Below are 23,738 nucleotides of genomic sequence, written 5' to 3'. Positions count from 1 at the left end.
CTATTTATTGGTTAAAAATTATTAAAAATCACACATTTTCATGAGTGGCACCTCTCATTTAATAATTTTATCTCTGATTTTATAGTTTAATAAATTTCAATGATGAAAAAGTGCATGTTAGGAGAAGTGTGCTGCTGGCACTCCTTTATAAAATAATATCTGTAAAATTTAATAAATTTCTTTACATAAGAACAATAAATATATTTAAATATAATAATTGTTAACATAATAAATCATAATAATTAAAAATCAATAACAAGATATGTTTTAATACATTTAAAGACATGATGAATGTAGTCAAGATTATAATATATATTAAAACTAAATTAGGTAAGAGATAAAGGATTTAAAGTTAGATAAGAGGTAAAGGAATTTAAATCAATATACAAGTTAAAGATAATTAAAAGAGATAAGAATCATTTATCTCCAAACAAAATCATAAATTTTTTCCATAAAATCAGATGTTATGAGACAAATTAGTCTAAATTATGAAAGGGAATAAGATATTAAGTTGAGGAATTTAAATAAGGAGATGATGAGAGAGAAAGAAGAAAAATCTTAAGATAAATATTAAAACAAAACATATTTTTTAGTATATTAAAAAAAAAGACCTGAAGAGAAATAAAGAGTATGATTTGTAAGATCATATAATCAACTTTGTCTCGTATGTAAGAGTGACTGTCTCTTATCTGATTAGTATGTTTAATAACTTATAATGATCCAATGTACTGTCACACTCCATAAGGTAGTTGTTAGCATATGAATTGAAAATGAATAGTTAAATGAATGCTTGCTTATTAACGGGTAGGAATACTTGTACCTGCAGAGTCATCCCAACTTCTCGATCTTTTAGCAATCAACTACGACAAGTTCCTCTCTTCAGTTTTGTAGTTTTAAAAATCTATTCATGGTTGTCTGACAGAAAATGAATAAGCTTTTAATCTCAACTTTATGTAAAAAAATAGGAGAAGATCATGGCACAAGCAAATTTAACATACTGTCTCTGTTGCCTTTCTTATAAGTGTTCACTTTTAGACATGTTTATTTTGATAAAATGGTCAATTCTATAGTTGGTTTTCCTTCTTACGTTTGCCACAAATAGATAGCAATAACGAGTATAAACAAGAGTTCTTAGGTGAGGGTCAAATTTCAATTTGCTCAAATACGTATACTGTACGTAGCATACTCCCGTACATAGTCCGAAATCTCCGAACCAAATCCTAGGTAAAACAAGTTTGAAGTCCACCTCCTTCTGTATCGATGAACAATCTTTTTAGTATAATCAGGATGGGTGTGGTACCCATCCCACCGAGTCGGTCTATTTTTGAATTAAAGTGATACTTTCAGTTATTATTTCATGTTTAAGTCGGAAATTGAACTGAATCCAAAGAATCTTAATATGAGTGAAAGGCAGTTTTTATTTTCTCACTGTCATTGGTATTTAATAAAAATAAATAAATAAAGGGCATAGTTCACAATTAAAGCAAGATTGTTTGTAGAAGCAATTGGTGCTCTACGTGTTAATGTTAGTTCATGAAATCGAGATAAGTAACCTACGAAGAACATGTTTGTTCATAGCATTCGTCACTGAGATTCGCTCATAAATTCATAATCCTGACGGTTATGTTATTTTGTCTATTCACGAGTCAGCACAAATGACAATTGGGAATAATAAAATACCACAACACTTTCAGCCAAGAAAATGTTGTTTTCCAATGCGATCATCATGGACAACGATAGACCAACCTACTTCCAACCTTAATTGCTGTCATGAACAACGCATGTTTTCAATGGACAACTCTTTCAAACCTTTGAAATACGAAACTCCACCGAGTGCTTCTAGTTCTACCAGGTTAGACAATCAGCATTGCACCTAAACTCTCGCTTTCTCCGCTTCAACTTCTCGTTCTCACGCCATCAAGTCCATATACTTCGTTCCATGCATGGAGAAGATAAAAATAAAACTACTCATGAAGGATGAAACCTTTCTCCAACACCCTTTTGTTCTTGCTGTTGTTCTGGTTTTAGGCCTTGTTATGATGGACCCTTTTCATCTGGGTCCAGTGGCTGAGCATGAATTCAGACCCGTGAAGCATAGCATTGCACCATACCACCAAGTCATGAAAAATTGGCCTAGGGACAACATGAGCAGATTAGCACTTCATGGGAAATCAGAATTCAAGAATCAAGTCTTTGGACCAGAGTCACTCGAGTTCGATAACATGGGTCGTGGCCCCTACACTGGTTTAGCGGATGGACGCGTTGTTCGGTGGATGGGGGAGCAACATGGTTGGGAAACATTTGCAGTTGTCACATCTAATTGGTAACTAGAACCAAAACCTTAATTTCTTCTTCTCTTTGACCCAAAATTCAGTCTATAAATTGAACAGCCCACAACACGTGGATCAACTGACACAAGTTGGTTTAGCTTAACTAATAGTTTTCAAGTTCAAATTTTAGCGTGCATCTACCATATATATAAAGAAGAGTTTTGTTGTTCTGTTCATACTTAACTTGAATAATATTATCTTTTGTAATTGACATATATGGTGTCGTACTAAAAAAATTTGAACAAACTACCAAATTCACATGTTATATAGGTAAACATATTCTTAAAACGTTATTCTATATATATCTATTGATTCATATTTGATGCTGATGACATGGTACTTATGTGTCTTAATTTAAAGGACGGAGAAGCTTTGCTTTAGGGGCAATGATTCGACCACTGAGAAGCAATGGAAGCATGAGAAAACATGTGGGCGTCCCCTAGGCCTAAGATTTGACAAAGAGAGTGGAGATCTATACATAGCAGACGCATACTATGGACTTCTTGTGGTTGGACCTAATGGGGGACTCGCTACATCGTTGGCAACCCATGTTGAAGGAAAGCCCATTCTCTTCGCAAATGATCTTGACATTCATAAGAACGGATCCATCTTCTTCACAGACACCAGCAAAAGATACAACAGAGTGTAAGCCTTTATTACTCATATACTATACATCATTTGAGTATATTCATGCACTCATTATTGTTTTCAATGGATTATTATTGTTTACAAGGTACTTATTACTTGTTTGCAGTGCACATTTTTTTATATTATTGGAAGGAGAAGCTACCGGCAGGCTCCTCAGATATGATCCTCCAACTAAAACAACCCATGTTGTATTGGATGGTCTTGTTTTTCCTAACGGAGTGCAATTCTCTAAAGACCACTCCTTCCTTCTCTACACTGAAACCACCAATTGCAGGTGACTATATCTTCCTAACACAAGTCCCAGCTAAAAATTTATGATAAATTTGAAAACGAATTAGAGAAATTAATTGGTTTCAAGAGTGTATGTATATATGCAAAAGTATACTTTTTCTATGTACTCTAAATGTATAAAATTTTACACTCTGAATCATAAATGATGATTGGTATAGTTTATTATAAAAGTTAATAAACTTTTATATATAAAAAATTGAGATTAAGTCCTAATATAAAATTCTTCTACACTATCAATAATATATATGTTATTTGCTCTATTTTTAATGTGAATAAAAAATCATAATAGATATAATTTATCGTAAAAATCATTAAATTTATTTTGTAAACAAGTTTAAATAGAATACAATATAAAATCTTTTCACTATTAGTATATTTACTATTTACTCTATATGTAATCGTGTAACGATGTAACACATTCATTCCAAAATGACATGATGACAGGCTAATGAAGCTCTGGATAGAGGGTCCTAAAAGTGGAACTGTGGAACTTTTAGCTGACCTTCCGGGGTTTCCAGACAACGTAAGAATAAACGAAAAGGGGCAATTCTGGGTGGCAATAGACTGTTGTCGCACTCCAGCACAAGAAGTTCTTAGTCATAATCCATGGTTGAGGAACATTTACTTCCGTTTGCCCATAAGAATGAGCTTGTTAGCTAGAGCGATGGGGATGAAAATGTACACTGTGATTTCACTTCTGGACGACAAGGGAGAGGTTTTGGAAGTTCTTGAAGATCAACAGGGTCAGGTCATGAAGCTGGTCAGCGAAGTCAGAGAGGAGCAAGGGAAGCTTTGGATTGGAACTGTGGCTCATAACCATATTGCCACCTTATCTTACCCTTAATTAAAACCTTATAATTTGTTATTTCGTCTATCCATTTCTCTTTTCTCAACCTATAATGTTGTAGTATGCTGTAATTAGGATTAGGATTAGGATTTTCCTCTAGTTTATCTTAAATGGTGGAATTGCATTATCTCTGTTTCACTCTCCTTGTAAAAGTACATTATGATAATCAATAAGATAGACTTTATAACTTCCACGCCAATCAAATGTTTATGCTTGGTTTAATTAAGTTTTAAATTTCTACAAAATTTATAACATTCTTTTTTAATTAATTAATGCACGATGTAATTAAATTTTTGGTGAATTTAAAATATCTTTCAGTCTAAAGTTAAAGATTAATTCATATGCATGAGTCCGATCAAACTCATAATAACATGATTAAGAGAAAAAATTATATATTAATCACATCACATCATTTTTTGATAATTTGATTTATATGTTAGATATATATGTTTTTAGTGAAAGTTTGTAAAATTGGTATTAAACAAAAATGATTTTGGTTAAAATTATGTTTAAATGATTTTATTTTAACATGAAATAATTATTTATTTAAAACTATGTTATTTAGAATTTTTAACATGATTCCAAATCATTTAAGATAAATCTAAACACACTAAAACATCAAGTAAAATATTTAATATACACTCAAATATAATACTGTACTTTTTTTCTACGTGCTTGATCTTAGCAAAGAATCGCTGCGACAAGAAGTGATAGACTCAACACGTCAGTATAAAAAACGATCACTACTTTGCTACTCTGTCTTTGGCATTAGAACGAAAACGAACACTCATAGCCGCGAATCGATCTGCATGATGCTCATGTTTCGCTCTATCGCGTCTAAATCCAAAACCAGCAACACTGCTCTTCTTCTTCTTCGTGCTATCGCTACATCCCAATCCCTTCACAGCAACATTACCAACCTCCACCCTCCCAATGCTAATAATTCTTATCATTCATTTTCTCGCCGCCATGCTTTTTCATTCTCTAAGCCACGCGCCAATTCTAGGGTTCCGACTTCTCAGAGCTTCTGCACCGCGTCCTCCGACAGGGACTCAATCGAGTACGACGTCGTCATCGTCGGCGCAGGTCCCGCCGGCTTATCGGCGGCGATACGGCTCAAGCAAATGTGCCGCGAACGAAACGCCGATTTGTCCGTCTGTGTCCTCGAGAAAGGTGCCGAAGTCGGTAAGTAATGTTAACGTACTTAATTTCTATTTTGACTGAATTTAATGTTTATTTTATGATATTCGCAAATTCTGTGTGTTGTTGCGCTTAGGTGCTCACATTCTTTCTGGAAACGTTTTTGAACCTCGCGCGCTAAATGAGCTTCTTCCGCAGTGGAAGGAGCAAGAGGTGCGTTCGGTTTGTTTTCTATGTCCGATTCCGTTGCAGAGTAAATTTCTACCTTCGATTTGAGGATCATTTTTTTATCTGCTACAGGCTCCGATCACTACTCCTGTTTCTTCTGATAAGTTTTGGTTTCTGACCAAAGGTCGCGCAATTTCGCTTCCGTCTCCTTTCAACAACAAAGGCAACTATGTAATAAGGTTTCTATAACACTTTGTTTTCATTCCATATGGCTAGAGGCTATAATTTTACCTCAATACCATATGCTTTCTGCTGAATCAGTTGTTTGTTTACCGTTTCCTTGTCTGTTGGATCTTGACTTTCTTAGTTACACGGGCTGTTTTGGTTTTTACATGATTGACTGCTAAATCTCCTGTTCTGAAACTGTGCCTTTTTTTTTTCTTTGGAAATTTCTGTATTGGTTTCAAGCTTAATGATGTTAAATTCTTTGGACAATAAAAATCACTATTTTAATTTTTTATTGATCAGTTGGTACGACTACGTGCCATAGAGATTAAAGTTGCTGGAGATTTTACTAGCATAAGGTTGCAAAATTAGAATTTCAACTTGGAGAATATATCTGGAATACAATCCATGACCTGTCTTTCATGATGTGAAGTCCTAGAAGAACAACAGATCATTTTAATTTTCTGTTTTTAGTTTTTACTCAATAAATATATTTTTCATTGAATTCTTTCTTTCTAATTGTTTTCTTGATAATTGATGTAAAATTCAAGATTGGAAGGTGCCTTTTTCTCCCATAATAAGATACTTGTTCAATTCTGTGTTTAGGTTTGCAATGTTTTCCTTCACATATCTTTTGCCCCAATTTGAAGAAGCTTCTTATTTTGGACCATCTGTTACAGTCTAAGTCAGTTAGTACGTTGGTTGGGAGCAAAAGCTGAAGAGCTAGGAGTGGAAATATACCCAGGATTTGCTGCGAGTGAGGTATTTCTGCTTTTGCTTGGATGTTTCTTCTTCACATTTGTTGCTGTTTACATTGGTATTTTTGCCTGGCCAGGTATTGTATGATGCAAACAACAAAGTTATCGGTATCGGAACTAATGATATGGGAATTTCAAAAGATGGTTCAAAGAAGGAGAATTTTCAACATGGCGTCGAGATCAAAGGTTTCATTTAACCTGTTTCTTTCTTTCATACATATTTATGCGCTTTATTTCATTTTTTTCGAGCAAAAAGGTTTCCCTAATTAATACTTGTCTAGCTGCTCTAAGAAGTTGACTATCATTCTGATTAATAATTTGTTCTTTGTTGTCCAAATGTTTGTGAATGCTTATATCTTTTTGAGAATGGGGGTGGCAAACTTTTATTGACATGTGTCATGACATGCTGAACAAGTTTTGGTCACAGTTACAGTTAACCATTTGTTGTTTTTATGGCATATGATATTCTTAACTTTGAAAAATGCCTTATGCAATTTGCAGATTGCATTTCTCACTCTTAGCATATGATTTCGATGCTTCCCTTATAAGCTGTGTGTGCCATACTTATGTTTGTAATAACCAATGAGATATATTTGTGTCTTTTAATGTGGTAATTTAAATCTTTCTGGGGCTTAGTTGTTAACATGTAAATATTGAATCACATGCAGGCCGCATAACACTCCTGGCTGAGGGATGTCGAGGATCATTGTCAGAGGTTTGAAAATCAAATTTAGTTAGGATTGAACAGGTTTAAGTTTTTCCTGTCCATTACTGTTTTGATAACAAGGCCTTCAATCCCTATCCCTGTGTTTCTTACAGAAAATAATGAAAAAGTACAACCTAAGAGAGAAGGGAGGTTCTGAACATCAGACATATGCTTTGGGAATTAAAGAGGTATCATTACTTCATGTATTTTGTAAAGAATTTTTTAATTTTGTCTCATCTTTATTTTTTCATGAAAACTGTGCTTATTTGTTCGATACATTCATGAAGATAATTGTTGATTTTTCTAATAAGTGGAAATTATGGGTGTCTTCATTACGCTTTTTTTGTCACCCTCACTTAGATTATGTAACATTATACTCTTAGGTTTGGGAAATTGATGAGAAAAAGCATCAACCTGGTGCTGTAATCCACACATTGGGATGGCCCTTGGATCATAAAACATACGGAGGATCTTTTCTGTATCACATGAAAGATAAACAAGTAAGACTCCCTCTTTTCGAGTGTCATGTATTTCAAATTATCACTTTTTCATGGTTTTTTATTCTTACTCGGTATCTTCTTATACTAAGTTATTAACAAGTCACATGCATTTATGTTCCCTCTAGCTTTTTAATTCATTTTTTGCTGACTATATATTCCTCATTTCAAGAATTTAATTTACCATTTTGACAGATATCTATAGGCCTTGTGGTTGCTTTAAACTATCAGAACCCTTTCATGAATCCTTATGAGGAATTCCAGGTAAATTTTATTGTTCTTATGATACGTTTAAAAAAATTTGTTGTCTAGTATACGTTACTTGGTATTGATGTTGCTTCATATTTTTTTAATATGGAAACATAAAAAGGAAAGGTTAGTGTTTTCAAAACTGCTAAAAGAAACAAAATATTTTCTTCCCCCCTCCCCAGCAATTAGGTGGGCTGTAGATCTTATGTTATATTACCTAACAAGCCAAATTCACCAATTATGTTTTGGTTCTTTTTATGAAACTTATTCTGATTGTTTGTGTTAATGCAATATCTGTTTAAAAAATTTTGAGGTTACATTACATATTCTGAATTCGTGATCCCTAACATTTATTCAATTATCTTCTTTGCTCCTTCCTTCTCTCTCCCTTGTGTCTGTCTTGGTCACCAGAAACTAAAGCATCATCCTGCAATTAAATCATTTCTGGAAGGTGGAACAGTTATCCAGTATGGAGCTCGCACTTTAAATGAAGGTGGTTTTCAGGTACATTAGTAATAATAGTTCCTTTTCTTATATGCAATCAATGGGAAAATTCAAGAATGTATCATTATGTTCCACATGTTGCCAGCCCAGCCTCATGAGGTGCTGTGTTACAAATGTATTAGCAAAAATGAAGTTGCCAAATGGATACTCCTTCTAACTTTTCTAAGGTTTCTAATGTAAAAATTTTTGGCATTTGGTGGGTCATTAAAAATTATTGGAGATATGCATGGACTTATAAGCATAAACACTAAAACAACAAAATTTAAATTGTTCAAGAGTCTTGATGCTTAAAATATGTTAGGCTCATGCAAGGGCAAGTGTATCCTACACAATAGTAATAGTGGACTCGAAAGTCTGAATATCGAACCCAAATGATCAGTTGTATCCCCAATTAGTCAAGTTTATTAAACTAACAGTAGATATGATTAGAAAGAACATTTAAATATTTTTATGGTTTTGATTTTAATAAGAAAGCAAATAAACGAATATAAAGAGAGGTTTGAGTAATGATAAGAATGACGAAGGGTCATGACTCACTAGTACCAATTTTCCTTCAATCCTAGTCCTAATGAAATTCCATCCCTAATTAATTATCGATCTTCAGAATCAACTAAAGTCAATGATCAAAGTGAGAGGATGTTCTTTGCCTTAAATCAATATCCAATGATCATGAATTTATCAATTTAAGTCAAAGGATAAAATCAATTCTAGAGATGATTGATTAAAGATTAACTAATCTATCAGAGATTACCCAAACAGTTTGAACATGCAATTTAGTGCAAAACATTCTTCACCTAGATCTACCAATTACATGCAAATGATCATTATTATGCAATCGATTGAGTATTTGAATGACCGGTTTCAAATAAACATTAAAATAAGGAAAATAATTAATTGACATAAAACAATAAGAAATTTCATTAAGAACAAGGAGAGAAGTACATTTGGATAGTTACATCATAACCTCCGGACTAGGGGAACTACTACTCATGATTAGAGCAAAACTAGCAATCCAATCCTATAAAAAGTAAACATATACATACCAATAGGTAGGAACAATGATCACAATTCGTCCTAGCAGTATTGTTCACGTTCTTCAACACCAAAAGCCCTTCTCTCAAATCCGTAAAAAGATAAAAAATAAAACTTAAGAATGATGTTTACAAAGAGACCTCTATACATAGCTTCCTAAAGATAACTACGCGAAAAGGCGCACTACAGTCATGGTCAAAAGTGATTTATCAAGTCTAAGTACTTTTGAAGTGTTGCATTGTGTTTGACACCAATATCATTCTTTTGAAGGGTTATGCTTCATTGTCTGTGGGCAATGCGTCCCCTAATTGTTACAATGATCCATGTGATATTGTCTTTGTTGTTGATAGGGAAGTCTTACATCCATGAAGAGGTAGTTTTCATAAAAGGGAGGCTAGTTCATTGTTTGTTATCCTATTAGTCATTTGATTGCCTGTTATTTGCTGCAGTGCATTATTTTCTACTCATTACAAATACGAATGTGATTCTAGTTAAATTTCAGTCTATCCCATATCCAGTTTTTCCTGGAGGAGCAATTATTGGATGTTCAGCTGGCTTCATGAATGTGCCAAAGATAAAGGGAACTCACACGGCAATGAAATCAGGTAGGGGCTTAGTCAATTCTACTGGATTGATTTTTCAGCATATTGCTAATTGGTATTTTTTTTTACTGAAGTTAATTTTGTAGTTTTGTTGAAAAGAATTTCAAATTACTATGTTCCACAGTTTCAAGTAATATGAATAGCCACAATTCTTTAAAGCCATCCTGGTTCTTGCATTTGTTAAGCGAACCCATCAATTCTTTCTTAATCAAAATCAACCATATTTGGACATGTGGACTTGTCAATATCTCCATGTGATATGCAAATAGCAATATTTCAGAGTTACTATTACATGCATTTAATACTTCTTTTTTTGTAGGAATGCTTGCAGCTGAAGTTACATTTGGTGCACTTAATGAAGGTCTAGATATGGATATGTATTGGGATGCTTTGAGAAATTCATGGATTTGGGAAGAATTGCATAAATCTCGGAACTACCGACCAGTTAGTGAAGCAATTCATTGCCATTTTTTTTGTCTCTCCCTTGCTTGCTGATTGAAGATTACCTAAGTTTTCTGGCCATCTCATCTTACATGGCTATCTATCAGTTTGCTAATTTTAGATTACATTATATCATTATAAATGTAAGGTTGCTGTAAAATGATAGTATTAATTTTCATTGCAAAAATAAGATGAATTACAGTCCTAGTTAAACTCTGATCCTGTTTATTAGAAAATAAACCGAATACAGAAATATCTTTTGAATAGCGTAATTAAGTAATTTGTATTAGACTCCTTTCTACAGTTGTAAGTTGTAACAGGTGACAAAACTAGTTTAAAACATAAATCACCACATTCTTGCTGGATGAAATAATTATAGGTCCTTTACTTATTTTTTTTTATTGAACATATGGACAGATTTGTCTGACAAATTATATGTTAGAATTTTTGCATCCAGGACAATAGCATGATATTAATGCTAGATATCATTCTAGCAAATAACCTAGAATGCATTAGGTTGATAACTGGAATCATCCAAAAGCAAAGGAAAATCATTGAAACTAATTACAACTTATGGGAGAGTTTTTTATTTTCAATCTACACGTAGTTGGCCTTTGCGTATGCTTAATAAGACTAGTGAAATGCCCCCCTAAAATACTTGAAAACAATATAAAATAATTGGAGAAAATCCTTAAAAGTATTACTTTCCAAAATCATCAAATAATACAAAAGATCAATGCATGATTATAACTAACGCCCCTCAGTTGTCTTAATTCATTTTTTGATACAGAAAATACGATATATTTTGTATAATTGTTATACCATATTGTCCTTATAGATATTATCTTATTGTAGGCCTTTGAATACGGGCTTATTCCAGGACTGGCCTTAAGTGGTCTGGAACAGTAAGATCTAACTTCTCTCATGGGTTCTGTCCTCATCATTTAATCACAGGAGACTAGTCTTTCCTGTAATTCCTTTCTTGTCTTGAGACTTCACTTACCTTATGTTATTCCTATCAGTTACATATTCAAGGGGAGGCACCCAGTTACTTTGAAGCATGGTAAACCTGATCATGAGGCTATGAATGTAAGAAACATTTTTCAAGGAATGATGTGTACACACAATTAGTTTTACTTTCTTTTTTTTCCTGTGGGAGAGTGATTATTTGCAATACAACTTGTGACTGTTATTGTTTGCATCATTATGTTATTCATGATAAATAATTACCCGATGTTCATTCTTGCTTGGCTCCATCTTGGTCTTGTATTCTTTTTATCCCCTTAAATCATGATTAATTAATTTATTTGCATCTAAAATTTTTCGCGGTGTATTTTGTTTCATCGTTCGGTCACAAATTGAATGCCAATATGCTTGACAAGGTAAACAAAGAAATAACTAATTAGATAGTTGGAGTAAGATTTTCATTTGTCATTATAGATATTCTGGATGTAATAAAATGGCATGATTCATTGGTAGTGTGCAAAGCATGCTATTATTTGTTACCAATGGTTGGAGAGGAATGACATAATTTTCAATGATTTTTTTTTTCTTGTTGCCTCTTTATATATATGGTATAAAGCGTTTTCCTTTTGTTCCATCATAAAGGCTATTTTAGAAGCCTTTATTTATTGAATATGCATAGATCGGTGAGCTTCCTCATTTGATGTGTTTTTCTTATTAGTTCTCTAATAATAACAATATATTGCATTCAGTGAGTCTGTGCATATATATATATATATATATATTTTTGTCGTTTATGCAGGCTGCCAAATCACATTCTCCAATTCACTATCCAAAGGCTGACGGTGTCTTGTCCTTTGATGTGCCTACCTCCCTGCACAGGTTTTGGAACACTTACTCCCTTCTGTTGCTTACTGTTGAGAGTTGAGACAGGCAATTATTTTTAGTAAACAAAGTCGTCTCAAAGTTAGTTTCTAAAATAGACAAAGTGCATGATTATATTTCTGATGTTGTATCAAAATAATACATGATTTGAAGAAATTAACAAAAAGAGAGAACATAGAGAAGGTGGCAGAGGAAAGATTCAAGGAGAGTACGCAAATTGAAATGCAAATAGTTCATTAATATAGCCAAATATACTTAATATCCTAATTTTGTTGGTAAAAACCAGCTTACTATATTTTCTCAAATAATCCTATATAAAACTGTTTCTATTTTTCATATAAAAATAAGTTTCTATTTCTTCTTCCACCTTATCCTGTGTAGATAAGAAAGTGATAGGTTTAAGGAGCAATGTTAATTTTGTTGTCATAAGGAAAGTGCTTACCTTCTGCCCATTTAAGAACCGGCTTGGTAACATCCTTTCTTGAGGATAGGTAGTAGAATGACATCTTTTATTAGAACAATGTTGTGCAGTAGGGTAACATCTTCACTTTTGATGGTAAACTCAATGTGCAATATGAAAAATTTCACTGTGTAAGAACCACACTTTATTATATAAGAATGCAGTTTGATTTATGCCGATTTATTGTGAATGAAAAATAAAACCAATGTTCACTGATTTATGTAGTAATAATTTGTGTCAGCCTCTCTGTTTATGGTTTTGATAAATAATGACAGAAATTACTGACTATTTTGTCAACAGATATAGTTTGCAGTTCATTTTCTTTCTCGATAGGCATTTATATTTAGTTCCATCGCAGGAGCAACACAAATCATGAACATGATCAACCTCCTCATCTTCGTTTGAGAGACCCAAAGATTCCTGAACTTGTAAATTTACCAGTGTATGCTGCACCTGAATCGCGATATTGTCCTGCCCGAGTATATGAGTAATGCCTATTTACTGAAGCTTAGTTTCTGAAAGGATTTTTTATTTTTGAATCATTCATTGATATTTTCATTTTATCTTTCTAAAATACAGGTATGTTGCAGATGAGCAGAATCAGATGAAGTTGCAAATTAATGCACAAAATTGCTTACATTGCAAGGTAAACTCTTCAAGCAAATTGGATGATTGTTTGAATATAGTGGTTAAATATTATATGCTCTAGATATAGCACTTCGGTGCATGTGTAGTTGGTTGGAGAATGGTACTAGATTTACTTATTTCTGCTATGTATATACTTTTTTTTTAACCCTCTGGTTTATCAGGGTAAGGACCCTGACTAATCCAGAGTTTGGCCGAAAATAAGGTTTGATCGAGAACTGTTTTCGCCTAAGATTAAATTTGGGTACTACCCGAACGATTCAACCTTAACTTCAGCTGTGTATATACTTGCACACAACTTGTGAGCATAGAAGCAGGCAATATGTTATAAAGTAAAATATGTATATTCTTTTTTTTAAGTTTAATTTACATTTACCGTGAGTGTAAATTTTTTTATATTGTCAACCATTTAAAAAACACTCTAAATGTGACATTTTTATCACTGTATGTGATCCTAGCCCTTCAATAATTTTTTTCAATATAATATATTTTTTATTTTAAAATTGGGGTTTAAAAATAAACCGTGAGACACTAGGCCATGTCAAGTTTTTTTTTCCACCGGAGAGGATCCATTCCTATCTACAATTGGATAATAGTGTAGAAAAAAATTTCATTGCTATCTAAATAAATCCTTTTCTTATTTCTGCCGGATTTGTCATTTTTAAAATTCCCTGGCATAGTTGTGCATATACAAATATATCTTTGTGAACCTGAGTAGTCGTGCATTTGTTTTGGACATTATTATGTCAGCCTCTCATGGTTATATATTTGTTTATTTTGGTGATGAAGTTTCATAATGGAAAAATTATATCCTCGGCATATTAGTCCCTAAAATTACCATTAGGATGCAATGTCTTGCTTCTTTAATAATACTATACCTACACTAGTAAAGTCTTTGTTTCCTACCCGGTTTAATTCACACTTGTTCATTATTCAGGCTTGTGATATCAAAGATCCAAAGCAAAATATTGAGTGGACAGTGCCTGAAGGGGGTGGAGGCCCAGGATACTCAGTCATGTAGTCATGGTATTGTTCACGCAAATACGTGCGTGTATTATTACCCTCTGCGTTGGGAAAAAAATGAAAAAGCTGCCCCTGTATTTTGTTGCCTCCCCCAAAAAATAAAGCCTCACCCCTTCCATACGCAACACAAACACCAAAAGTGGGCTACATACTAAAATAGTGTATTTGCTGAAATAAAATGTACTATAGATACAGATTACTCGCCATACAGTCAACAAATGTTACATTATTCTATTAAAATTATGACTGTTAATTATTTTTCATTCCTTAAATATCTGGTTTTTTTTCTTGACGTCATTTGTTTTAGAGTACGTAGCTGCATGTTTTTAGTTTCACTTCGCAGCTATTTCAGAAATAGGCTTTTGAGCATCGTTTTTATTTTTATAAAAATTAAAGCTTAGTTAATTTTGGGCGTTTTGTCCTTTTTTTAAAAAAACTTTGCCCGGTTTAATACAAAAAAAAAACTATTTTTTTCTTGAACAAAATAAATAAAGAACATTGATGTAATTCAAGTTTTAAATGATTAAAAAATATCATTTCTTCAGTTTCTGGCTTTTCATTTCACCACTTCCTCTTTCTGTTTTACTGAACTTTGATTTCTCCTGTTACTGTTCTCATTTAGCAGATAACAATTTAATGTATGATTTTCATCGCTCAAAAAGTTCAGTATTTTTCTTTTTGATGAGTAAATGTTCAGTATACTTGCGAAACTAATTATGTTTTGGATCTGGAAATAAGTTAGGAGTGTTTATAAATTGATTTAATTTAATAAAAATTGGAAATGGTGATTTAAAAAATTGAAAAGTGAATAAATCAAAAACTGAATCGAAAAAAAAGCTTGAAATCGTTTATTGGATTAAATCAATTTTTATTTTTATTGTACCGTTAACTAGGACAATGTGTACCCTAATGAAAGATTAATTTTTATTAACTATTTAAGTAAAATATATTCATTTTTCAGTACAGAATTTAGCAAGTAATCTGTTCAAGTGGAATAAAATTATTATGAACAATAATTTTTTTTTCAAATATTTAAAATAGTTATATACCTAATAATAATATAATTCAATATTACTGATTAAATTAAAATAACTTCACACCATATAAATATAATTATTGAATTGTATAAATTTATTTTTAGTAATATATACTTGAAGAGTCTGTTAGCTATATATAGATAAAATATTTAACATTTTAATTAGTTTTTTAACAGCAAAAGATATTTATTATTGCAAGGAATCATTCGATGTGTACAAGGTGTACCCATGCTGGTTCCAGACGCTTAGGCGCCTAGTTCTAGCACTGTAACCTGTCCCATATAGTCCCTAACCTAATAACTTCTGGAAGCAACATGAGTACAGTCACCGCGAAGGCCTCACCCACGCATGCATTCTTTTTATCGGTAAATATTAATTATTAGTATTGTTAATTTTTTGCTAGGGAAGGAACTGAACCCATCACCTCTCCCTTTTCCCTTCACCACTACTTTCACGCATACCTATACTACAACCTCCCGTCACAATCCTCAAGACACAATTCCTGTGCTGAGAACCGCCGCAAACCCACACAAAACCATCAGAATTTTATCCTGATAATTGCCCCCACCACCCTGCTATAATGTAGCGCTTAAACATGTCGGGACTTGCTATCCAAGACAGTGGGTAGACTAAACACATGAACCTACCCCTGTATATCCATAGCAATTGACTACAGAGTATCAAAAGAAGTTTAGTATTACATAATAACAAAGATGCAAATGTATTATACTCAATCTCTAACTAGGACCATTTGTACTGTTTAAGAATGAAAAAATATAACAAAGGCTAAACACACTAGGACACAAGACAAAGGAAAATCTATAAAGCAAATAGAGAAGACAATGAGCAGTCTCAACTCTCAACAGTCCTTGGCCCCAGAAGGATTTACATCTGATGAGGCATTGTCTTTGGGGCATGGAGTAGGTGTAGCTTCTCTCATTTTCAAGTCAATTGATTGTTGGTGCTGTTCCCGCTGCTGTTGCTGAAGCTGCTGAAACTGATGCTGCTGCTGCTTTTGAGGGTGAATTTGAAGCTGTTGAAACTGTTGTGCAGCTAAAAGGGTGTGCATGGCATGATTATTGGGATAGAATTGCTGCCCCCCTCCAAAAGAAGCAAAGTTCATCATAGGTCCTCCATTAGGTGGCATAGCTTGCCCAGTCAATATTTTCAAATGCTGAATTTCCTCTTTTAATGCATCGTTTAATGCTACAAGAACAGGATTCAATCAACTTTCATAATATTTGAGATAACAAGATCAAGATGAACTGTTCACCTTCCATATGCTCAAACTTAAATATTTAAGACAAAATCATGAAACTCAACTTTCATTGAAGACATATGTATGTATTAATCCATTGTGAGCAAGATATTACATACAAAGATCATATGTTTTAAAATAGTTTACCAACAGATATATTTACAAAGATAGAAATAAAAAGGGGGGCAATGGAAGTGGTTGAAAACTAGCTTCAAAAAACATTAATAACATGATCTTACCATCTTGCAAGTGAACTTGTTGCTCCATGGTTTGCAACCGCAGCTTCAGTTCATTGTTCTCAGAATTTAAGCCATTTGTATCTCTCTGCTCATAATCAAAAAAAGATGTGTAAATTATAATCCTTCCATTAGCTTTACAGTGGGAAGGTGATATGGTATTACAGTAGTAATATACCATACATCTAAACAACAGGCACAAAAGTCAATACCTGCAAGAGAGTTAATTGTGCAGACAAAGATGTTGCTTCCGTTTGCAATGTTTGCACCTTCCTTTCAAGCTCAGCAATGTATCGCATCTTTCTCTCTTTTGACCTTGCAGCAGACTGCCTATTTGCCCATATCCTGTTACACAAGATTAGAAGTAGTGATCGTTATTTCATTTTTCAAGTGCAATAGATAACACAACATAGGTCCCTAAACATGTGACACATTTTAAACAGAGTAATCATCATGACCCAAAACACAATCTTAGGAATGCCAGTACTTCCAAAACACTGTTACTGCATATAGCCAATTAGAGATATGAACAACGGGATGCTAACATTTTCTTTTTAATAGACTATAAAACATGGTACTCAAAATCAAGATCTTACTCAAGATCATACTCAAGATCAGGAAGGGAGCATGGATCGTAACACGGATAGTAAGATCCTACAAATTTATGAAATTCATATATGTGTGTGTGTGCGCGCACGCACGCATATATAAAGTAACATAAATCATTATATCACACTTGAAACACATAATTGAACTTCAATTCAACATGATAAGCAAGAAAACAATATAATATGCATATATAACCATATATGATATATATGTAATCCCATCTTGAAACACATAATTGAACTTCAATTCAACATGATAAGCAAGAAAATAATATAATATGCATATATAACCATATATGATATATATGTAATCCCATCCTAGTTATAAATCAATAATCCCATTGTAGAGATGGTGCGTGTGTGCTGCAAACAGGATCTGGTGTAGAACAGATGCAAACAAAATCAGAGATGAGAGAAGGTGTCTTCTGTGCAGTCCACACAAACAGAGCAGAAGGAAAAGTGTCTTGTGAGTTAAAATTAAAAGGATTAAAGAGAGGATTGGGGGCGGTAGTTTTTTGTTTTTAGGCAAAAGAAGGGTAGTAATTTTCTTTTTCTAGGTCAAAGGGGTGCAGGATTATTTGGACGCTGGGGGAATAGAAAAGTTGGGCTTTGGACTTAAATAATTAGGTTTTTTGGGCTGAAGCAATCCGGATTAAAGTATTGGGTCGCAAACCCGACCCGCAAATAACCTAGAAACAAACTCAAAAAAAAAGTGTCGTGCCGCTGCAAGTCTCGATTTTCAATGGTGATCCAGTGCGATCCACCAAAATTGCAACCGAAATCGGAGAGGATGGTAATGATCGTAAACCTGTACGATCCTATGCTCCAAAACGCAATTTTGACTATCATGCTCCAAAAAACTGATAGCTATAAGCCTTCCTATCTTTCACTATTTCCTTCAATTTGTGCCCACCTTAACTATTTCAAGTCACATAGAGAAGTGATAACTCATAAAGTTAACTAGATTTAGTGTCATGTAAGTCAAATGCATATAGATATCAATCATGACAATCACAAAGGATTGCAACATCTAGCAACAAACAAATATTAGTTAAAAGAAATTGGCTCCTATAAAGTGAAAAAATGTGTACTTCCAGAAGTTATAAACATTGGTAAAAAAAACAAAAATGAACAGTTGAGTTTGTGAGATTTTATAACCAACAGTTATAATGGTTGTTAAAATTGAGATTTTTCCTAGGATCAGAAGAGGGGCAGAAACTCATAACTCAGGGATCGTAACTCAGATTGTAAGATCTTACCTTCCTTTATATAAAATACTTATTACATATGCATAAAAAAACAACAGAGATAAAGAAAACAAACTTTAAATTATAATTATAGTTATAATAATAAACAAAGTTAAGTAGCTTAATTCTATATTTGTAAATTACAAATTATAATTTGCATAGCGGCCCAAATTTAAGATACGGCTTCATTATTGTTTTTGGTTCAGGTCCAAGCTAAGTTAATATATATTTATTTTGAAAATAAAACTGGATTGGGCGTTTGGGTTTCTATTTAATGATGCAAATCTATTTGGTCCCACCCAACATGAAGGAATATTCGAGAGCTTCCGCAGGATGCTCTGTTGTCAAAAGTCAAAACAGAGGTGTGACTGACATCAGCAGCGCACAGCGACAATGGCAGTGCAGCGTCAACGTCCGACAATTGCAAGAAAGTCACGAATGATGGGGAGAAAGGGTCGAACACTTATGGGGAAGAGAATGAAAGTGTTTTTCAAGAAGGAAAAAAGAAATTCAAGGTTTTTGAAACTGGGTTAAAGGGACCCAACCCAATCCTTACTTCTACATAACTTGCAAGGATTGCCGATCTCACGTTTTCGCATGATAGATCACAATCCCACTACAATCCTTGCCACCAACGATCCCAGGTCCGATCCAGCACAGAAGCCCGACATTGGCGCATAAACTCATGCAATCTCACGAGTTGCATCATGATTCAAACAACAGAGTTATAACTGTATTTTATCTTCAAAAAATACACACTTCCCTCATTTTAGAGATCCTAGATAAAAACATTCTTATACAACATCATCTCATTTCTTGCAGCTCAAGTTTTATCATAACATCTATTGTGTTTCTGAATCTCATCACGGAGGCACTTTCCCGTTATAAATAGATCTTCAATAACTAATCTGTAATTCTATTTCTAGAATATTTTCTAAAACAAAAATATTCTAGCATATTTTGTAAATCCTAAGTTCCTTCCTATTTGGTCAAAAGCAGCATGAACTAGAAATGAGGTAATAAATATGCAACGGATTGAGAATAGTGATAAACATGACATGACATTTACAACTAGCATATTGCCTAATTAATGAACAAGAAACAATGTACCCAGAAATCATAAAGCAAACCTTTTTGCACGTTTGGGGTCAATCAAGGCAAGTTCAGCAAGCTTGGCAGCTGACATTGCTTTTTTGGAATCAGCCGCAGACATGTCTTCTGAACCTGAAACCAGCATCTCAGGCTTGATGGTGGTTGAGCCGTCCATGGATTGACTATGCTGGTGTCTAACTCTGGGCCTTTCATTAGTCCCAATAACAACATTCTCGGTAGAAGAGGTGGGTGCCCCTGACGCCGGTGTTGAAGCCGATGCTCCCACAGCATTAGACGGCTCAACCATTTGAAACGTGGACGTTGCCGACGATGAATTGAACTTATCCATATCAAGGTACATGGACAGCAAGTCCTCCTCGGCATCATCGGAGAAGGAAGGACCATCACCACCTCCAACAACACCAAGGTCACTGTCGAAACTAATATCATCCGGTAAAGTGAGAATCTCCGAATGAGCACGCCTATGACCTCTATTTCTCGGGGGATTATCAGGCATTCTGCTAATATCATGACTAAAACCACTAGAATCCGTGGACAATCCATGTCCAAAATGGCTAGACTCGGAACTGGTAGTTCCCGGAGCCAATGGCGGATACAACGTGGTTGACGACGACGGGGACGGTTCAGATTTCACGTTGAAAACACTTCCGGTGGACGAGTAACCAGAATAACGTCCAGACGGAGGTGGCAAACCTAGAGATTTGTCTTTATCCATGAAGACAGAAGATAGATGGAGTACTCAATCCTTAATGAGCTAATCCAGTACTCCAGAACCCTAGCAATGTCTAATTGCAGAACAAAAGAAAGAAATGAAAAGACAATTTGGAAACGGCGAATTCAATTAAACGTAGCAGCTTAAACAAGTTAAAGATGGGAGAACGGAGAGTTTGAAAGGATTAGGAACGAATGCACGCGAGGTGATACCTTTGGGCGTAGATCGGAAGAGAAGGAGAAATTGGTGAAAGTGAAAACCCTAAGAGAAAGAGAAAGAGAGAGAGAGAGAAACCGAAGCTTCCAGCTCAAGACATTATTAGATCACACCCTTCTCACTCTCTCTGTCTGCGATACTAATAATATTTAATAATTTTTTTTTACCCACTTCATGTGCAAAATATATCATCTAAGGCAGGATTATTGCTTTTAATGAAAGACTTTAAAGGTATTTATTTCATTGGTAATAAAAGAAAAAAATACAATGAAAAGTTTCATGAGAAACATAATTTATTTGTAGTCTTAGAAAACTCAACAGTTTGAAAAGCTAGAAAGGACACTTTTACATGGTTTTGATCCTTGAATAACGCGGCATCTATGTTGCGTTTGATGGAGTTTGTCAGGAGTCACAATGAAGTAAGGATGAGTCAGATGTTGGAAAGCAAAAGAAACTGATATGGCTGGGGACATCTCCATTTTCTTCCATTTCTCCGCTGCCAAATGATCCATAAAATGATAGCATACCTGCTACAATCTAAGGCAGGATTAGGATTCAAGAAAAACTCTCAAAACTCTAAACTCATACAACGTTCTTTAAAGTTTTTACATTCTATCTTATTTTACTCAATCAATTCTTTGAGTTATGATAAATAGATAAATAAAAAATATGACATCCTATGTTATTAATCAAAATTAAAACAAAGTCATGTGAATTTAAAAAAATCACGTGACTCTTTTAAATAGTTGTGTAATATTAAATCTTTTATTATCGTTGTATAGTCTAGATTTATTTATTTCATTTTTGCATAAAAAAAAGTTGTTTCATTATAATAATTTTTTTAGTTACATACACTATAGTTAGATAGTCTATATTTATTGTTTACATTTTCATGATAACAAGAATTTTCAGTAGACGCTTCCCCTCACTATATCTATACAATCACTTTTTCTTATCAATTGTTGCATTCATGTTTTATTAGCATAACTATCTTTCTATCCGACAAAAAAAAAACATAATTTTATTTCCTAATAAATGAATATATTTTAGTCAAAATGTAATACTGATATTTTACATTTATTAAAAAATTCTTAATTTATGTACATAAACTTTAAGTAAGAATAATTTTGAAATGGAAGAAATTATGATTAAACTTTTATAAATAAATTATATTTTTAATAAATTCTTTTAAAATATTTCAATAAAAAAAATAATTTGGTTATTCTTTTTTGGCTTAGTCCACAAATTATTTTAAAAAATTTAATTTGATTGTCACATTTTTAAAAGATTCAATTTTTGGCTTAATCATCAATTTAGTCCACAAGTTCTTTTTAAATGCATCAATTTTGTCATTTCCATCAAATTGGATTGTAATCTAGATGATTAAATTGAATGTTTTTCAAAAAAAACTTGAGGATGAAATTAAATCCTTTAAAATGATTAAATGGTTGCATTTTAAAAAAAAATAGGATCAAATTGATTTTTTTAAAAATTTGGGGACTAAATTGAATCTTTTGAAAACTTAAGAAACAAATTGAATCTTTTAAAATAATTTAGAGACCAAATTGATAATTAAATCTTATTTTTTTTAATCTTTCTCTTCCTATTAGGTCATGTATCTTATTGTACACACAATTTTTCTTCCCTCTTTCTCTCTAGACATTAACAAGACATTTGTGTCCACCAATCTTTTACTTGGAAAATAAGTTTTTGTATATAATAAACATGACAGTATTAAATAAACTTCCAATTGAATTATTAATCCAAAACTTGAATTAAAAAAAATATATTATGTTATTTGGCATATCCCTTGAAGTTTACCCAATGTTGTGTGGGAATCGGGGGCAATAGACTCCTTACCTGAGTCGAGTTAGCCATGAATGAGGATTGGATTGACTCATTGGTTGGGCATCTCACAATTACATAAAGTCTCATACAACACGTGAGTAATATTCTTAACAGTTTAGTTGTCATTTAAATTTTATTGCATAAATTTGTTCTGACAACAATTTTCATTACCTATGTCCTGGATAGTTCAGTATTAAGAAAGGATTAACATCAGTCCATTTTTTTTTTTTGAAGGAAAATAAAATCAGTCCATATATAACAGGTATCCGATTTGAATTCGTTATATCCATGAGTATGTGGATATGAGTTTCGTTTTTGTTTTGGAGAAAAGCTAGAATATTATATTTGGAAATATCAATATAAAATTATCATATGAATTTTGAAAAGTATTGAAACTCGCACAGTTGATTCTTCAAGTTCAATCTGTATTTTCATTTTTTTTTCGTTGAATTTCTTACCTAAATTCGTCCAGTAGGTATGCAGCGATTATAATTTGGCAATATCAATCACCTAAATTTATCTGCCACTTATCAGGAGCGGAGATATGAAATATCAAGGGCATCCTCCCCAAAATCTTAAGAATTCTTTATTTTGTATGTAATAAAAAATTGACCAGTTCTTCAAGACTAATTTGACTTAAGTTAACATGACTTGCATAATTTGAAAATCAATTTTGACACCCAAATAAAACAAATGGCAATTGACATGGCAAATAGTTTGATAGCATTGGAAAGGACCGTGAAAAGATCATATTTTGGAATGCTCAGTTTGAAACGCTAGGTTGATCCTTTCTAGTTGTTTGGATATACAAGTTGTTTCATATCTTTCCGGTTCATCAATCAAGAAGTAGTCCAAATATCTTTGAACATGTGGTTGTAGATGTGGGGTTGCCATCTGCATGTATGGAATTACAATATATAGACAACAAAGACAAAAAAAATAAAAAATGCAACATCCTTATGTATACACATTTGTGAATGTGTCATATTCTACTTCAATTTCAAGAGCAAGTGTATTAATTTTATTCTTCTATTAGACATCAACTTATA

General features: G+C 33.2%; 3 protein-coding genes across 3 annotated transcripts; 2 read left to right on the top strand and 1 right to left on the bottom strand.

The window, feature by feature from the left end:
- The first annotated feature begins 1,832 nt into the window (after positions 1-1,832).
- LOC100808153 (protein STRICTOSIDINE SYNTHASE-LIKE 13) lies at positions 1,833-4,302 on the top strand. Its single transcript, XM_003546938.5, has 4 exons — positions 1,833-2,323; positions 2,691-2,975; positions 3,085-3,252; positions 3,714-4,302. Exons 1-4 carry the CDS (start codon positions 1,944-1,946, stop codon positions 4,111-4,113), a joined length of 1,233 nt encoding a protein of 410 aa, XP_003546986.2. The 5' UTR covers positions 1,833-1,943; the 3' UTR covers positions 4,114-4,302.
- Positions 4,303-4,834: 532 nt separating this feature from the next.
- Positions 4,835-14,670, top strand: LOC100807623 (electron transfer flavoprotein-ubiquinone oxidoreductase, mitochondrial). The gene is made up of 18 exons (XM_003546937.5): positions 4,835-5,301; positions 5,393-5,469; positions 5,557-5,663; positions 6,330-6,411; positions 6,485-6,593; positions 7,076-7,122; positions 7,227-7,301; positions 7,497-7,613; positions 7,806-7,874; positions 8,271-8,363; positions 9,898-10,000; positions 10,317-10,441; positions 11,294-11,343; positions 11,461-11,527; positions 12,204-12,283; positions 13,105-13,233; positions 13,326-13,392; positions 14,329-14,670. Exons 1-18 carry the CDS (start codon positions 4,926-4,928, stop codon positions 14,410-14,412), a joined length of 1,857 nt encoding a protein of 618 aa, XP_003546985.2. The 5' UTR covers positions 4,835-4,925; the 3' UTR covers positions 14,413-14,670.
- A 1,461-nt stretch (positions 14,671-16,131) lies between these two features.
- On the bottom strand, positions 16,132-21,076 carry LOC100786738 (probable transcription factor PosF21). Its single transcript, XM_006597158.4, has 5 exons — positions 20,838-21,076; positions 19,931-20,698; positions 17,158-17,290; positions 16,949-17,033; positions 16,132-16,657 (listed from the first exon to the last, which is right to left on the bottom strand). Exons 2-5 carry the CDS (start codon positions 20,626-20,628, stop codon positions 16,311-16,313), a joined length of 1,263 nt encoding a protein of 420 aa, XP_006597221.1. The 5' UTR covers positions 20,629-20,698; positions 20,838-21,076; the 3' UTR covers positions 16,132-16,310.
- Between the last annotated feature and the right edge of the window lie 2,662 nt (positions 21,077-23,738).

This window comes from Glycine max, chromosome 15 (assembly GCF_000004515.6).
Source record: "Glycine max cultivar Williams 82 chromosome 15, Glycine_max_v4.0, whole genome shotgun sequence".
In the NCBI taxonomy this organism is placed as follows: domain Eukaryota; kingdom Viridiplantae; phylum Streptophyta; class Magnoliopsida; order Fabales; family Fabaceae; genus Glycine; species Glycine max.
The sequence above is the reverse complement of the archived record's forward strand: the minus strand, read 5'-3'. Positions and strand labels throughout refer to the sequence as shown.

Excerpts from the sequence above, each read along its gene's own strand:
- LOC100808153 (XM_003546938.5), top strand. The coding sequence starts at position 1,944 with ATGGAGAAGATAAAAATAAAACTACTCATGAAGGATGAAACCTTTCTC. Across the intron at positions 2,976-3,084 it reads AGCAAAAGATACAACAGAGT|TGCACATTTTTTTATATTAT; the intron begins GTAAGCCTTTAT and ends ACTTGTTTGCAG. Across the intron at positions 3,253-3,713 it reads ACTGAAACCACCAATTGCAG|GCTAATGAAGCTCTGGATAG; the intron begins GTGACTATATCT and ends ACATGATGACAG.
- LOC100786738 (XM_006597158.4), bottom strand. The coding sequence starts at position 20,628 with ATGGATAAAGACAAATCTCTAGGTTTGCCACCTCCGTCTGGACGTTAT. Across the intron at positions 17,291-19,930 it reads GACCCCAAACGTGCAAAAAG|GATATGGGCAAATAGGCAGT; the intron begins GTTTGCTTTATG and ends CTTGTGTAACAG. Across the intron at positions 16,658-16,948 it reads ACAAGTTCACTTGCAAGATG|CATTAAACGATGCATTAAAA; the intron begins GTAAGATCATGT and ends CTGTTCTTGTAG.
- LOC100807623 (XM_003546937.5), top strand. The coding sequence starts at position 4,926 with ATGATGCTCATGTTTCGCTCTATCGCGTCTAAATCCAAAACCAGCAAC. Across the intron at positions 13,234-13,325 it reads TGTCCTGCCCGAGTATATGA|GTATGTTGCAGATGAGCAGA; the intron begins GTAATGCCTATT and ends TCTAAAATACAG. Across the intron at positions 13,393-14,328 it reads AAAATTGCTTACATTGCAAG|GCTTGTGATATCAAAGATCC; the intron begins GTAAACTCTTCA and ends TTCATTATTCAG.